This window comes from Heterodontus francisci, chromosome 20 (assembly GCF_036365525.1).
Source record: "Heterodontus francisci isolate sHetFra1 chromosome 20, sHetFra1.hap1, whole genome shotgun sequence".
NCBI lineage: Eukaryota > Metazoa > Chordata > Chondrichthyes > Heterodontiformes > Heterodontidae > Heterodontus > Heterodontus francisci.
The window spans coordinates 40,149,830-40,167,566 of NC_090390.1; the positions used below are offsets into that span (position 1 = coordinate 40,149,830).

The 17,737-nt window shown below is 39.4% G+C and overlaps 1 protein-coding gene across 4 annotated transcripts in view; it reads right to left on the bottom strand.

The window, feature by feature from the left end:
• Nucleotides 1-9,065: 9,065 nt before the first annotated feature.
• blnk (B cell linker) overlaps nucleotides 9,066-17,737 on the bottom strand; it is a 210,251-nt gene continuing 201,579 nt past the window's right edge. For all 4 annotated transcript variants that reach the window (XM_068052662.1, XM_068052661.1, XM_068052665.1 and 1 more), the window contains 6 exons: nucleotides 17,178-17,265; nucleotides 17,006-17,040; nucleotides 14,869-14,948; nucleotides 12,621-12,704; nucleotides 12,387-12,542; nucleotides 9,066-9,571 (listed from right to left, as the gene is read on the bottom strand). In XM_068052662.1, coding sequence (XP_067908763.1) covers nucleotides 9,452-9,571; nucleotides 12,387-12,542; nucleotides 12,621-12,704; nucleotides 14,869-14,948; nucleotides 17,006-17,040; nucleotides 17,178-17,265 — 563 coding nt within the window. In that variant the 3' untranslated portion in view covers nucleotides 9,066-9,451. The remainder of the gene's footprint in view (nucleotides 9,572-12,386; nucleotides 12,543-12,620; nucleotides 12,705-14,868; nucleotides 14,949-17,005; nucleotides 17,041-17,177; nucleotides 17,266-17,737) is intronic.

A 17,737-nucleotide genomic window follows, 5' to 3' on the forward strand; every position in this document is an offset into this window, starting at 1 on the left:
TTCCAAACCCTTTCGTAACACCTCGGGTTCCCCTTCAACAGTGATGTCAAACCAAAGAATTCCCTACATGCTGCCTAACCTCATCAGCCCACTGCCAAATTCCAGCACCCTCACCCTAGTGCAACCAAAACCCAGGACTGTCCAGTGTTAGTAAAGTGCAAGGACAGTTCTCACCTGAACCCTTACCCAGCACTACCAAATCTGAGTTATCTCAGATAGCAATTGTCGATAGCAATTGTACGTTGTATTCCCAAATTTCAATTGGTTAGGGATGAAAAAAAAAGTAAAGCAATATCTGTCATTTACTAATTTCACAGGATAATGGACAAAGCCATGGAATTCGATAGACAAAGCATCAGTATCCCAGACTGACAGTTAATAAAAATGGAATATGACTGGGGGCCTACCAAATTCACAGTCAAATGTTACAAATTTCATGGTCTCAGCATTTTAAGAATCGTGAGTTTCGTGATTTCACATTTAAATCATAAATTTCCCGGTGCCGTAACAAGCCATGAAAATGATTTATTTAAAACAAAAAAAACGAGGGAGGTTTCTAGTTTCAAATGGCATTTATTACATGCTCAAAAAACTATTGTAAAAACCTGACTATAAACAGGTCACGTTCTTTACTCACTGAAGTCAGTGGTCGAATGTGAGCATGGAGCAACCTGCAACTGCCTCTTTCTTCATTCCCTGTCTCTGTGCTATGAACACCTGTCCGTGTTTAGACACAGCTCTCTCTGCATCCACAGAGTTTGTTGGCATTGTCCTTGTAAGGTGGGAACATAGGAACAGGAGTAGGCCACTCAGCCCCTCGAGCTTGTCCGCCATTCAATGAGATCATGGTTGATCCGCGGCCTAACTCCATATACCTGCCTTTGGCCCATATTCCTTAATATCTTTGCTTAACAAAAATCTATCTCAGATTTAAAATTAACAATTGTTCTAGCTTCGACTGCTGTTTGTGGGAGAGAGTTCCAAACCTCTACCACCCTTTGCAGGAAGAAGTGCTTTCTAACATCTCTCCTGAACGGTCTGGTCCTAATTTTTAGACTATGCCCCCTAGTTTTAGAATCTCCAACCAGTGGAAATAGTTTATCTTTAGCCTGTCTTTTCCTGTTAATATCTTGAAGACTTCGATCAGATCACCTCTTAACCTTCTAAATTCTAGTGAAAACAGGCCTAATTTGTGTAATCTCTCCTCGTAACTTAACTCCTGTAGTCCAGGTATCATTCTTGTAAACCTACGTTGCACTCCCTCCAAGGCCAATATATCCTTCCTAAGATGTGCCCAGAACTGCTCACAATACCCCAAGTGGGGTCTAACCAGGGTTTTGTACAGCTGCAGCATAACCTCTATGTCTTTATACTCCAATCCTCTAGATATAAAGGCTAGCGTTCCATTAGCCTTTTTGATTATTTTCTGCACTTGCTTGTGGCATTTTAAAGATCTATGCACCTGAACCCCCAAGTCTCTTTGGACATCCACTGTACTTAACCTCTTCCCATTTAGAAAGTACCCTGCTCTATCCTTTTTTGGTCCAAAATGAATAATCTCACAATTGCCCACACTGAGATCCATCTGCCACAGTTTTGCCCACTCACCTAGTCTGTCAATATCTCTTTGCAATTTTATGCAATCATCTAGACTGTCTACACTGCCGCCTAACTTTGTATCATCAGCAAATTTGGATATATGACTTACTATGCCATCATCCAAGTCGTTAATGAATGATGTGAATAATTGAGGCCCCAACACAGATCCCTGCAGGACACCACTAGTTACATCCTGCCAATCGGAGTACTTACCCATTATCCCCACTCTCTGTCGCCTATCAGTCAACCAACTTCCTAACCATGTCAATAATTTGTCCTCAACTCAATGGGTTTCTACCTTAGTTAACAGTCTGTTATGTGGGACTTTATCAAATGCCTTCTAGAAGTCCATATAAATAACATCCATAGACATTCCCCTGTCCACTACCTTAGTCACCTCTTCAAAAAATTCAATGAGATTTGTCAGGCTTGACCTTCCCGTCATGAATCCATGTTGGCTGTCCCTGATTAACTGAAATTTTTCTAGATGTTCAGTCACCCTATCCTTGGTTATAGACCCCAGCAACTTGCTGGGTTAACTGGTCTGTAATTTTCTTGGTTCCCCCTTTCACTCTTCTTAAAAAGTGGAGTGACATGTGCAACTTTCCAATCCAGAAGCACCACTCCTGAATCTAGGGAACTCTGAAAGACTATAGTTAGGGCATCTACAATGTGCTCCCCTACTTCCTTTAACACCCTCAGATGGAAACTGTCAGGTCCTGGGGATTTCTCACCATTTAGTTCCATTAATTTCCTTGTTACTGATGTTTTACTTACGTTAATTTTATTAAGTCCCTATCCGCTATCGGCTATTAATTTTTTCGGGACTTCCGGCAAGTTATCCTCCTTTTCAACTGTAAATACTGATGCAAAGTAATTGTTCAACATGCCAAAGGTTATAAGCAAGTGAGGCGGGGGTGGGGCAAGAGATAACAAAGGAGAAGGTGTAGATTGGACAAGGCCACATAGCTGACCAAAAGGTCATGGAGCAAAGGTTCAAACTAAGCAATTAGTTCAATAATTTCAGTGCATGACAGGCCCCCCATTTTACTTTTATTTCTAGTTATTTTTTCTTTTTTTACATTTTTTACAATTTAAAAAAATGTTTATTTCATTTCATCTTAGTTTGTTCAGTTTGCTTACCCACTGTTTTTTTCATGTTTGTACTTGCTGCTGTTCAATCTTCAGTCCGTTAACACCCTATCTGTACTAATGCTTTGTCTTTCGACACACCATTAACATATTGTTTGCCTTTGCTCTATGACCTTTTGGTCAGCTATGTGGCCTTGTCCAATCTACACCTTCTCCTTTGTTATCTCTTGCCCCACCCCCGCCTCACTTGCTCATAACCTTTGACATTTCTCATATTGCCAGTTCCGAAGAAGGGTCACTGACCCAAAACGTTAACTCTATTTCTCTCCACAGATGCTGCCAGACCTGCTGAGTATTTCCAGCATTTCCTGTTTTTATTTCAGATTTCCAGCATCCGCAGTATTTTGCTTTTATTTTAATTGTTCAACATGTCTGCCATTTCCCATTATTAATGACAATATCTCCATTTTCAGCTTTTAGTGGGCCTACATTGCTCTTGACCACCTGCTTTTTCTTTATGTAACTATAAAATTTCTTATTGATTTTGATGTCCCTTGCAAGTTTCCTTTCAGAATCTCTTTTAGTAGCTCTTATAAGCTGCTTTGTGACCCTTTGCTGTTCTTTGTATTGATCCCATTCAGCTGGATCTGTGCTGCATTTTGCACTTTTGTAAGCCCTTTCTTTTTGTTTTATGCTATTCCTAATCTCTTCAGTTGTCCATGGCTGTTTTTTCTGTGAAGTGGAGCTTTTTCCTCTCAGGGGTATATACTCGCTCTGTATTTCGTTAAATGTTTCTTTAAATATTCTCCACTGTTCTTCAGTCGTTTGACCCATTAACAGATCTACCCAGTTTACCGTGGACAGTCTCTGTCTCATCCCGGTAAAGTCAGCCTTACCCAAGTCTAAAATTCTAGTAGCTGATTCTGCTTTTCACTTTCAAACGCTACCTTGAATTCGATCATGTTGTGATCACTATTTGATAAATGTTCACGCACAGTTAGGCTACTAATTAAATTTGGCTCATTACTCATAACTAAATTTAATATTGCCTGTCCCCTTGTTACATCTAGGACATATTGCTGTAGGAAACTATCCTGGACACATTCCAGAAATTCACTACCTTTCTGACAGGTGCTAGTTTGCCTCTCCCAATCTATGTGTAAGTTAAAATCCCCCATTAATACTACTCTGCCTTTGTTACACACTTGCCTAATTTGTGCATTTATACAATCTAACACCTCAGAACTGCTACTAGGGGGTCTATATACAGCACCCATTACAGTTTTAGATCCTTTACTTTTCCTCAATTCCACCCATAAGGTCTCCACTGGATGCTTTCCCCTCATTACATCCTCCCTCACCAATGAGGTGATATTATTTCTAATCAGTAAGGCTACTCCACCCACTCTGCCATTTTCCCTGTCCCTCCTGTAAACTTTATAACCAGGTATATTTAGTTCCCAGTCCCGACCATCCTGCAGCCACGTCTCTGCAATGGCCACCACATCATAATCTTCCATTTGAATTTCCACCTGCAGCTCATCTAGTTTATTCCTTACACTCTGTGCATTTGTATATAGAACTCTTATTTGTACCTGTCCCTCAGCACTGATGCTTTATTCGCCTGTTTATTATTTCTCTCTTCTGGTTTAACCAGTATACTTCTTGCAGTTTGGTAACAATCAGCCTCACCACTAAGCTGCACTCCTACCTTCTCCTTTAACTTCCTGTTTTTCCATGCAACTGAACCCTCCCCCCACTATTTAGTTTAAAGCCCTGTCTACAGCCCTAGTTATGCGATTCGTCAGGACTCTGGTCCCAGCATGATCAGGTGGAGCCCGTCCCATCGGAACAGCTCTCTCCTTCCCCAGTACTGGTGCCAATGTCCCACAAATTTGAACCCATTTCTCCCACACCAATCTTTGAGCCACGCATTTACCTCTTTAATCTTATCGACCCTTTGCCAATTTGCTCGTGGCTCAGGTAGTAATCCAGAGATTATTACCTTTTTGGTTCTGCCTTTTAATTTAGGTAGAGGGGGAAGAGGGGTTTAGAGCTTTTAGTTAGTTTTTCACACAAATTTCCAATTAATGTCCCTTTAATATTTCAATTGTTACTGCAGGGCTTGAGGCCCTTTAAAAATGGCGATGGATGGCGTTGCCGGGGTTGGAGCGGCCGTCCCCCCTCTAGATCGGCGATTTGCGACGCGCTCATAAACTTCAGTCCAAAGTCTGAGTAGTATTTCAGGTGAGCTGTGATGCTGAAAGAACGGTGCTATATTTCCATGTCAGGATGCTGTGTGACTTGGAAGGTAACTTGCATGTGATGCTATTCTCATGGACCTGCTGCCCTTGGACCACTAGGCAGTAGCGATTGCAGGTTTGGGAGATGTTGTCGAAGAAGTCTTCCTTGGAGATTTGGTGTAGTGCATCTCGTAGATGGTACACTTGGTAGCCATGGTGCACGGGTGGTGGAGGAAGTGTCAATCAAGTGATTTGCTTTGTTCTGGATAGAGTTGAGCTTCTTGAGTTGTGATGTAGTTGCACTCATCCAGGCAAGTGGAGAGTACTCAATCACACTCGAGTTGTGCCTTGAAATGATGGAAAGACTTGGGAATCAGGAAGTGTGTCCGTGTTAAGACCAGATGAGCAAGGTGTCTCGGGGTCCCTCTCAGCCTTCACCTGCTCTTACCGTAACAGGGTTTAATTTTAAACACAGTGTTTTTAGCTCCCCCTTGGTGAATCCTTGTTCACCGCTTTTCACTTATAAGGCAAAGAAACCAGCACAAACAGGCTTTCTTAGGTTTAAAGAAGAAAAGTTTGAAATTTACTAAACTTAAACTCTAATTCAGTTAATGCCTACGGATGCACACGCGATACACACATGCAGATAGAGACAGAAAAGAGAAGAAATAAAGTGGAAAAGTTTGAGGCAATATCTGAAGAGTTTTTGTTATGGTTCTTCAAGCTCACTATACAGCCCTTGATTGTAGGTAGAGCTTGCTTTTTGTTGGGGCCCAGTATTATTATTAAACCTTGTTTGCTGTAGGAGACTTTTCTCTCTTGGGGTTCATGTGACTTCAGTGGCTTGAGAGAGAGAGATGGGAGCAGACAGGAGAAATCTTCAGTTCAGGTGCAAACAGACTTTCTGCCCAAACTGTTGGTACAAATTCAAAAAACTCAGGTTGCCCAGCAGGTTAGTCATGTGACTAGCTGGTTTGACCATGTTAGTTTGTGTATTCGACCATCGTAGCAGTCAACGTGGAATGTGAGCTCCCCACCTTCAATGTCTGGTGATCAAAAATCCATTGAGTTGAATGTGTCAGGAAATGGCTGATTTGTCCTTCCAATCACACTCTGTTAATATGCAAATGTCTGTCCAGCCACGGCTGATCTTTTTAACAAATCCTTTCTTCACTCCAGTAACAGTTAAAAATCAGTGTTCATGACAAAATTTTTGTGCCGCATTCTTGGCAGGTGGGGGCCGAGCATGACAGTCAGTCATCGCAGAATTCTTAGCCTCTGACCTAATCTTGTAACCGCAGTATTTATTTGGTTGGTCAGTTAAATTTCTGATTAATGGTAACCCCGAGGATGTTGAGGGTGGTGGATTTGGTGACGATAATCTGAGACTGTGTCAGTACAGTAACGGATACAATTACTCTAAGTAACACCTGTTGGAAGACCCACTTGAAAAATCTACCCAAAGCTGTGAATGCAGGCATCTTATTTGACATGCAAGTTGGTTGGGATACAGAAACTTTATTCCAGATGATTGTTAGCAGCTCATTGAAGCAAAATGAGTGTTTGACCTGTAAAATCTAACTATTCTAAATCAGCATTGTTTTCAGTTGCTGACAACAGTTGATGTTTGTGAGTTTAAAGACTGGGCAAGTAAAAAAAATAATTATTGATGAGCTGTTGAGGATATACTTGAGGAAAAGATACTTAATATCTTAAAATGTGATATGAATGCTAAAAGACCTTAAGGACCTATGTTAGAATTGACAGGCTTATGACAGATGCAATATAACGTGGACAAGTCTGAAGCAATATAACTTGGAGGAAAAATAAGGAATGAGAATAGACAGTCAACAACTTCTTGCATTTACATAGCACCTTTTGACATAGCTTCTGCAAAGCATCTTGGCACATTTTACTATTAAACATTTGACACCCGAACTACGTAAGGCGCTATTGGGACAGGTGACCAAAAGCTTGGTCAAAGAGGTGGGTTTTAAGGAGCGTCTTATTGCAGGAGAGAGCAATAGGGAGGCATAGAAGCTTCGGGAGGGAATTCCAGAGCTTGGGGCCTAGAAATCTGTGTTGAAGGGGTGGATGAACATAGACCTAATGTTTAAATACACATTTCTCAAAGTAAGAATGCAGGTTGACAAAGCCAAAGGAAAGCTAATAATATTTTGGATTTTATAAATAGGGGTTGGATACAGATTAGGAAGTTATGCTAAACTTGTATACAGCAATAGCTAGTTTGTAGTTAGGGTGCTACGGGCAGTTTTAGGGCATTTGATTTCAGAAAGGACAGTCAAAGCAAACAGTATAGATTCACCAGATATCAGAAATGAGTTATGAGAAAAAATTTAGGATACTTGGGACTATTTATAGTGTAGCAGAGGAAGTTAAGAGATGTAATATTTTTCAAATTACTAAGAATTTTGATGGAGTGAATCAGGAAAAACTATTTCCTCTGCTTGGATATTCAATGCTGACTGATCATCAATTTAAAATCCTTGCCAAGAAAGCGAGAGCGATTGGGAGAATTGTCTTTGTACAGAAATTTGTCAAAGTATGTCATGTCTTGTCACAGGAAGTGGTTGAAGTAGAGACCATTGCATCTTCCAACGGAGTTCCAAAGGTAGGCGAGTTGCGGCCAGTTGGCCGTAAAAGCAGCGTGGGACAGCTGGTGGCGGCAGGTAAGTTAATTTGCATTTTAATTGATCTAATTTCAACATTTTAATGAAGGCCCCACTGCCAAGCAGCAGGGGTGGGGGGGCCGCACTGAGGCCTCGCTGCCACTGCTAATATCCGGCGGGGCCTTCTCGGCGTCATGGGTGATGGTGGGCTGCTCTCGCTAGCATTTTACGGGCCTCCCTGCCACAACCCACAGTGGCAAGGGGCTGGTAAAATTCAGCCCTTTATATTGAGAAGTGGCAGTATTACCTTAGGAAAGCTAAGGTCATTAACTTTCTTTTACTCCTATGCCCAGATAGTGTGATATTTTCTACAACACAGCAGTTGATACATTAGCAATTTTGTCAATACACATCAGTGACAAACCAAAACATTTTCCTTAAATTAAATTCCTTGATTTAAAATTTTATGAATATCTGCATTTTGCAGTATGGATTTGAAAAAAAAAAACACTGTTTAAACTAAACAAATTAAACAGCTTCACAGACAAATTCATAGAAAATCACAGTGAATACAATAAGAATAATTTTTAATGCTTTTTATAAATGTTATTCTCAGGGTGCAGGTGACTCTGGCAAGACTGGCATTTCCTTTCCTCAAGGATATTAGTGAACCAGTCAGGTTTTTATGACATTCTGACATCTTCATGGTAGCTTTTACTCATTGTTTAAAACTGAAATTCAAATTCTCAAACTGGAATAGTGGGATTTGAACTTGCGTTTTCTATGCTGCAATATAATTTATGATGAAATTACAATATATGCAATGTATTTTAGAACATAATAAAATTTATTTAATAATTTCAAGTTGCTTATTCTTCCAAATTAACAGCTTTATAAAGAAATCTTACAAATTTTGACCTCCTCAATAAGTGATGGTAGTGCCAGGGAATGGAGCACTTCCCATTTCACGCATGCAGCGCCATCATTAGGAATTCCCATGTCCAATGTGACACAATTATATGTAGAGATCAGTTCTTTTTAAGTTCTTGAATAATAAACCTTCTGCGTTTCAGAGGAGCATCACCCACGGTACTGGCATATTTTCCACACCAGCCATCTTGTCTGAGTGATGGTGTCAACTAGCACCAACTTACAAGTGTTTTTATGCTTTTGGTCTATGAACAAGAATGGAATTTAGCCTGCTCAAAACTCATTTCATGAGGGACCCTTACAACCAGCAGATAGTTTCATTGCATCAGCCTAGGTCACAAGTGAATCCAATGCCTAAAGAATGAAAAGCTTGTGTTTAGCTCACTGTACCAGAGTTGCCCAGCTAACCTTTATTTTACTTTTGTTTTTAATCCGTATTAAGTACTTCTTAGCAACATTTAAATATTTTTATAATGCTTTCCATAAAATACATCTTATGAAATACTAAAGGCGATTAGAAATTGGAGAGAGAACAGTATTTACTGACTAAACTTTGACAGGAAACAGTATACTGGTTGCAGTATCTTATTTATTTTACAAAAGCTACCATAATTCATCAAGCTTAAACTCAAACAGCAAGTATCTTTATTCAGCATTTTGTAACCAATGTCATCTGGATAGTAGGCCCTGTCCAGTCTTGGTAACTATATAGTGGCTTTAATAACATGCTTTTATATGGAAAACTATTAATTCGTACTTTAATAAAATGCTTCTGCTGTACATCAATCAACTGATGAATTCTGACCAGCAAACTTTGATGTAACCATTACACAACTCCTCCTAGGGGAGCCTCATTGTATGGATTTATATAGCTTGAAATGTTTACTGAAAATATTGTTAATGTTTGAAAATGAGAAATAATAAATTCATTCAGTTGGAAGTCTTTAAACACATGTATTACGGGATTTTCACCGGATGCTTCAATTTGGTAGAATCTTTTGTGTTATTTTGGCTGTCAATGAGTACCAACGGGTTCTTTTGATGGTTTTCAATTATATCAGCGATGCTGGGAAACCGCTAGATGGAGCAAAACAAAATAGACTGTTAGCCCTTCAGCATCCTTTTTTATGTAAAACCATAAGAAAAAATAACTTGCACTTAAATAGTGCCTTTAATGTACAAAAATATCCCAAGGTGACACATGGAAGGTTTTTTTGCTTTTAAAAGGGTGCTGAGCGAAAGATATGATATCCTATCAGTGATGACTCAAAAACTTGGTCAAAGAGGTAGGTCTTGGAGAGAGGGAGGTGGAGAGGCCAGAGGAGTTTAGGGAGGGGATTCCAGATCATGGGGCCAAGTGGTAAATAATACATAAAAGAAAGCTGACGCGAGAAATGGAGTGTCAAGAGGTCATTAAAACTCATCTCTTGACTCTCTCGAATCTCCTTTTATAGTGCACAGTTTAATTCTGAATGCTAGTTTTGCTCTACTATTGAGCCCGACAAATCATTTCAAATGCTTATCACTGTAAATAAATATGTTCTTCATATATTTCAAATTTACTTTCTCACCATTTAAAATTCATTTCCCCATGTCCTGCTTTCCTAATTTAATTTGAACTAACATTCTGGCTTTAATTTTGCAGTTGTAATGACAGAAAAACTGTCAGCCTCCACTGCCATTACCCTGTGAAACTGACAGCAACATCTGGCATCTACTCATGCGCAGTTAAACATGGAAATCTTCCACAGGTTGTGCTGTTGAAATCACCACAGTTGACAATCTTCTAGAAATCACTGACCTGATGAGAAGATCCCCTTTTATGCTGCAATATCTTTTTTATTTAAAGTTGCGCCTTCTTGATGAGGTGTAACTGTGTTTTTAATGATGTACTGTATCATAACTACTGATGAACAACCTCTCGGGCCTTGGTAAACTAAAGTTATATTTGTATAATGTCAAATTTTTCCATTACGATAATTTCATAGTTTAATATTTCTTACAGTATATGATATTTCAGCTTCTAATATGTCCCAAACTTTATTTCATTCTCTAACATTCATAAAAAGTGGCGGATAATCAGTGCATTTACTTCCAGGTTTGCTGTGTGTGAGAATTCTTCAATGCGATTGGCTACTTACACTGCTTGATGACATGACTGCACCACTGACTGCAAAATCTGGGCCAATATTATATTTTATATACATTTAATGAAATAATCACCTGAAACACCAACTTTTCATAGTAAACTTGAATTTCCCTAATCTTTCCACCTTCATTTCACACTTGGGACTAGGTTTGTCCTTTTTTACACCATCTGCAATGCATTTGTTTTTTCTATATAAGCAGTACTGTTCATACTACTCTAGATGTAATCTGACAGTCCATTATAAAACCTCAGCACAACTTCTAATGTATTATGTTTCATTACTATGAAGTCTGCATAATTTTTTGAGTTGAGCATCATTTCGAATGGGCACAGTACGGTACTGTGACTGTGAACTTTGTTGTCAAATAAAATTAATTGTTTAGCCAGCATGCTTTTATATTGCCATCCTAGACTTATGATTGGATAAAGAACTAGCTTGATTTGCAGGGTAACACAAATACTGAGACCATTTTAAGATTATTTAAAAATGCAAGAGGATTGATTATCAACACTTGACCTGTCTGCATATATGTGCATGCGACTTTTTTAAAATTTAAAACTAAACTTTATTATGTGCCACCAATACTCTACACTTAATTATATTGTGGTGCATGCTTCACAATAATTATGCTGCTTTCACATGTATAAAAATGTTGTTACTAACACTCTTGTTTCTCTGTGGCATACCATGATCCACATGGAATGGAAGAAGTGGAATAACTGTTGGTATAATTCTAAGATTTCCAGTCAACACGGATGTCAGACACTCCCATGCGATGTTAAAATAAAAAAACTCCTTGGGGGAGAAATTTGTCATGCGCTCAAAACGGGTGACAAGTTGATGGAGTAATTGCTGCATGTGTCTGACTGTGCTGGCTGAGGCTGGAGCCAAATTGGGTATCAGGACTCATCTGAAGCGGCTGACTAGGGCTGCCGAGCAGGTATCCCGATGCAACCAGTTTCTAACAAATTCTGGCCAGCTGAAGATGTGCCCCTCACCCCCAACTGGAATTTAATGTTTGGGTCCAGAGCCATGTTCTGTCCCATATTCTGCAACACCCTCCCAGCCCTGGGTGTAAATTTGTTGTGCATCCTCTTCAATCCCAAGAATTGCCAAGCCAAGTATTTTCTGCTTAATGCAAACTTTTTTAAAAAACCATATTCCTGGGGAAGACTAGTGATTAAGGCTGATATTCTAACGCAGGGGGTGTTCCACCCATCCCCTGCTGTGACACCAGCAGAACTCCTAAAGAAATGGTGGAAACAGCCATTTTCCTCGGCATTCTGCTGAACTCCTGCTAGAGTTACATATGGTGATGAGTGGAACACGCAGAGAACTGCAGCCACTGATTTCTGAGAGTTTTTCCTGGAGTATTCCTGTATGAAATATAAAATAACAGATTAACCCATTGATGAGATTGAACTGTTTAAAAAGAATGTTGAATCTTATGCAAAAACAAGGTAAAACTCATAGGAAGTGAAACATCTGTTGCTATTCCTATTTTGTACTAAAACTGATGTTTTTCACTTTAATGATCAACCGACTGAATTTCACCCCATGCTGATATCACTCTAATTAATCCACTGTTGACAGGAGCCAATAACATCCAAAAATATATTGTACTGCAATAAACAAATTCTTAAACTGGAAAATTGTGGTTACCAAAAGTAAAGGTTATGTATTTTCTTAACTAAAAATGACTGGTTATCTTTGTTGAAGGAAAAATACAGTAAATAACTCACCTCTTCGCAACTCTTCTCTTTACCTAATGCGTATTCTTTTGTTAATTCAATATAGCGTACAGGAATATTATAGACTCTTCTCTTGTACAACACAACTAATGTATATGGCTGCTTTGAGTCCTGTCCAGAGCTTTTTCTTATGAGAAAGGATCCGTCCTGTTTGTTATAGTAAAAAATATTAGCCAAGAAGTGACTGAAATACTGTAAAATTGCCTAGAAGAATTTCACTCTTACCTTATTTAATTTGTTTAAAGCTTCTTCTGCAGCTTTTCGGTCACATTGATTCGTAAACCATGCTTTGCCATCAACACTGGGATCCTGCAGGTCATAAACTTAAATATGAAATAGTTCTAATATTCATTGTTAAAGATATGCACACTTTTTGTAATAACGATTTGCTCTTTAATAGCAAAACCTGTAATAAAATGGAAACTGGGTGAAATTTCTTCTGAGTATTACAACAACTTTCATATAGTACTTTTGTTTTTTTTTGAAAAACCTGAAGTGTTTCACAGAATAAGCATATGGGAAAACAGGTGAATATTACCAGGAATAGAGAAATTAAGAGTAGTGATCAAAAGCTTGTTGAAGAGATACGCTTTGATAAGTTCATTAAAAGAGTAGGGAGAATTAGAGAGATTTAGTTAAAGAATGCCAAAAGGACTGAGATGGCTGAAGGGTCTATACTGATGATCAGGTGAATGAAAGGGGAGATGCACGAGAAGCCATAATCAGAGGAACGGAGTGCTCCGGACAGAAGGAGGTTGCAGAGATAGGATGGGATGAGGATATGGAAGAATGTGATGAGTTAAACCAGAGGATTGAGGTAATGCATTGTGGGAGTAAGGAGTAGAGGAAATATACATATGAAATGGAAAACATTAAAGGAAGTAGTGGAGAAAATAGATTTGGGGATTCAGAAGCAAATATAGAAATGGGAAGACAAATTAATAGTTGTGAAAAAGCATGCACACAAAAGAGCTTCATTAAAATGATACCAGAGATGAGGAGCTTTAGATATGCTAAGATACCTAGGTAAAGTAGGGCTGTTTTCATTATAAAAGAGAAAATTAAGAGGTGATCTGAGAGGTTTTATTAACGTGTATATATAGAAAAACTATTTCCACTGTTTGATTAAATTTATGCCCTCACATGGCAGACTAAAGATAATTACCAAAAGCACAAAGAGACAGATGAGGAGCATTTGTCTGTTGTGGCTCAGTTGGTAGCACTCTCATCCCCTCTGAGTCAAAGTTGTGGATTCAAGTCCCACTCCAGAGACTTGAACACAAAAATCTAGGATGACACTCCAGTACGGTGCAACACTCCCTCAGTACTGAGAACAGAAAGGGCTGGAAATACTCAGCAGGTCTGAAACGTTAACTCTGTTTCTCTCTACACAGATGCTGCCAGACCTGCTGAGTATTTCCAGCACTTTCTGTTCTCATTTCAGAGTTCCAGCATCCACAGTATTTTGCTCTTACTCCCTGAGTACTGTCAGAGGTGCCATCTTTTGGATGAAACGTTAAACCAAGGCCCCATTTTCTCTCTCAGATGGATGTAAAAGATCCCATGGTACTCTTTTAAAGAGCAGCAGGGGAGTTATCCGTGGTGTTCTGGCCAATATTTATTCCTCAATCAACATCACAAAAACAGATTATCTGTTCATTGTCACATTGCTGTTTGTGAGAGCCTGATGTGCACAAATTGGCTACTGCATTTCCCACTTTACAACAGTGGCTACATTTCAAAAAGAACTGAATCGGCTGGCTGTAAAGCACTTTGGGTCGTGAAAGGTACTACATAAATCCAAGTTGTTTTTATAATACTGATTGTTAGGACGTAGAAGCAAGCATGGAAGCAGAATCCATAATAGTTTTAAAAGAGACAAGAGAAGGACAAAAGTGAAGGATGAATACAACTTGGTTTGGGACAATATTCGTGCAGCAGAATTTTAGACAAGTTGCAGTTTATAGAGGATGGAGAATGGGAAGCTGATAGAGTATTGGAGTGGTCAAGCCGAGACGCAATAAAGGCTTGTATGAAAGTATCAGCAGAGGAGTGACAGAGGTAAATAATGTTTATGTGAAAGTAGGTAGTCTTAGTGAGAGTAGGTTATGGGATCTGAAACTCAGCTCTGGGTCAAGGATACCAACATTACAGACTGGCTCAGCCAGAGACAGTGAATTGGTAGTTGGAATGGAATTAGTGGGAAAATATTGATATATGGAATACATTTCATCACAACGGTTGGTGTTATAACAGCAATCAATATTATTTTGCGGGTACAATGGAATGGTAACCTACAAGCATAATATATGCAGTAGCAAATATCTAAGCGTGGGTGTTATGAAAGGAATTAATATTGAAATGTTAGAAGATGGAACGGAGCCGGAAGTGGTCTAAATGTGTAACTGAATTGAACTCCATTTGTTTAATTTCTATGAAAATGATAATATACATTGGTTTACTAAAGTTATACCTGTTCCAAACTTGATTTAGGACTGGGGACACCAGGTCGGACTAGAGCCCCATTAGGTCTAGTTGGAAGTTCTGGATAGTCTAAAAGAATCATGGTTAGAAAATAGTTAGTCAAAATTTGGTTATTTTGCATAATGAACATTAGAACTGACTTTCCAGGCTTAGGAAAAAGGGTCAGAAGCAACTTACATCATGTTTCTAACTTCTTTGTGTTAGTTCAGGAGTTCCTGATGCATCCGTATGATACAAAACTGAATTTGTGTGGCTTATTTAATGAGTAGGGAGGAGGCATTCCCAGCCTCCTGCTTTCATCTTCCATGGAATCCGTTCATTAGGTACCCCAACCCACCAGCACCTGGCCAAGCAACATCTTGATTTTAAAATTCTCATCCTTGTTTTCAAATCCCTCCAGGGCCTCATCCCTCCCTATCTCTGTAATCTCCTCCAGCCTCACAACCCGACAACATATCAATGCTCCTCTAATTCTGGCCTCTTGTGCATCCCTGACTTTTAATCGCTCCACCATTGGTGGCCGCAACTGCAACTGCCTAGGCCCCAAGCTTTGGAATTTTTTTTTTTAAATTTCCAAAATATACTTTATTCATAAAAATCTATAAAAATTACATTACCAGTTTCAAACAGCACCAAGTCAAAAAATACAAACAGTGCAAAGGAGGTCTGTTTGCTTCATTACAATCATGAGTTGCCTCACAACCCTTCCATTTCACATTTGTCATGCCAATTACATTTTTACATTTTACAGCAAATGAAAATTTTCCCGATACAGTTCGATGGGTTTCCCATGGATCCAGCCCCTCAGTTCAACTTGGTGGGGGGGACCTTACACTGTGGTCTTTCCCCATTGAGCCTTTGCTGTGGCTTGCCCCAAGCTTTAGTGCGTCCTTCAGCACGTAGTCCTGGATCTTGGAATGTGCCAGTCTGCAACATTCGGTCGTGGACAACTCTTTGCGCTGGAAGACCAGCAAGTTTCGGGCAGACCAAAGGGCGTCTTTCACCGAATTGATAGTCCTCCAGCAGCAGTTGATGTTTGTCTCGGTGTGCGTCCCTGGAACAGCCCATAGAGCACAGACTCCTGTGTTACAGAGCTGCTTGGGATGAACCGCGACAAAAACCACTGCATCTCTTTCCACACCTGCTTTGCAAAGACACATTCCAGGAGGAGGTGGGCAACCGTCTCTTCCCCACCACAGCCCATGCAGTTGGACCGTGCCGTACCACCTATCCTTCGTGGAGCAGTTTCTGCAGGAAAACACATTTGACCACCGATCCATCAGGCAGTGGTCTGCACGGAATGTCCTCAAGGCCCTACGGGAAAAGGAGACGGTGGATCCTGTCGGATGGATCCCCGAGCAGACCGCCAAAGTCATTTGGCGGAATGCCTCATCACCAGAACTTTCAATCAAGCACCAAGATGTAGCTTGGCTGGTGGTGAGAAGAGCCCTCCCTGTCAGATCCTTCCTGCACGCCCGAAGTCTCGCCCCCTCCGCGCAATGCCCCAAGCTTTGGAATACCCACTTTACACCTCTCTGCCTCTGCACCTCGCTTTCTTCCTTTTAAGGCACTCCTTTAAAACCTACCTCTTAGACCAACCTTTTGGTCATCTGACCTAATATCTCCTTTTGTGGCTTGATGTCATACTTCGTTTTATAATACTCCTGTAAAGTGCCTTGGGACATTTCATTACATTAGATGTATATAAATATAAGCTGTTGTTGTAAACATCAGTGCAGATATGCTGAGTACAAATGAGTGCACAGTATTCAGAATGCACAAGACTATCATAATTGTTTTAGAAGGATATAAAAGATTCCTTTTAAATTGCAAGTACAGAAAAAGGTTAGATTTTTCACCTTTATGATGATGAATGGGTGGAAAAGTCTAGGCCATACTATTAGCTATCAGTCATAGCTGCTGCTTCCACTTATATTGTGTATTCACACCAAATGGTTAATATTGTAGTTCCTAATATTAAAAAATTGTTTTCTATAAAACAAACCACCAATTTTACATTTTTCTGATATTAAATGGATTGATAATTTTTTTTTAAAGATTTTGAAACTTAACGCCCCCCCCCATCCTTAAATAGGTATATTTTGACAGTATCCTTGATAACTTACTTGGTTGGTTTGCAGTTGGCAATCTCAAAACTGGTCTGGGAACAGAAATTGAATATTAATAGGTGTTGATTTTCTCTTCGATTGCTGTCACGAGTCTAATAAATGGAATCCATTTTTTGGCTTAGAATTTTAAAAAGACCTTAGAAAAGTAATGAATAATTAAAAATAGTACTTGACTCCAAAGCGTGGTGCTGGCAGAACAGGAGCTTCAGCTGCTGGGTTTAAGGGTCGAGATCTATCAGGAAATCTGTGCTTTTCACCTGAAAAAAAATTTGGAAATGTCACTGTGGTCTGAATAAATGTGAAATAGCCTGTTTATGGATGTAACTAAATCAACACCATAAAGGCAGAGGAAAAGATTACATTGGAGAAGAACAATTTGATTACCATTACCGCAGCACACATTAGATACAGATCATTAGCATTAATCCAAACAGAATAAAGCCTAAGGAAATATATTAACTATTTGCAGTGTCCAACACGCTTAATATGCTCGAACTGAACTGGCCTATTACAACTTGTTTTCAACTGTACCTTCAGATGAAGCATTGGGCTGAATATTACTATGAGCAATTAAATTGTATGCTTATATTGAGTTTCTTTCTCTGATATAAACATGATAAAACGTCTTGATTAAAATAGCAGATGGAGGAATTTGAGAGTTCAAATGGATAATTTTCTGAAAGTGCAGTTGGATTAAAAGCATTTAAAATGGCCAAAGAACAGAGTACA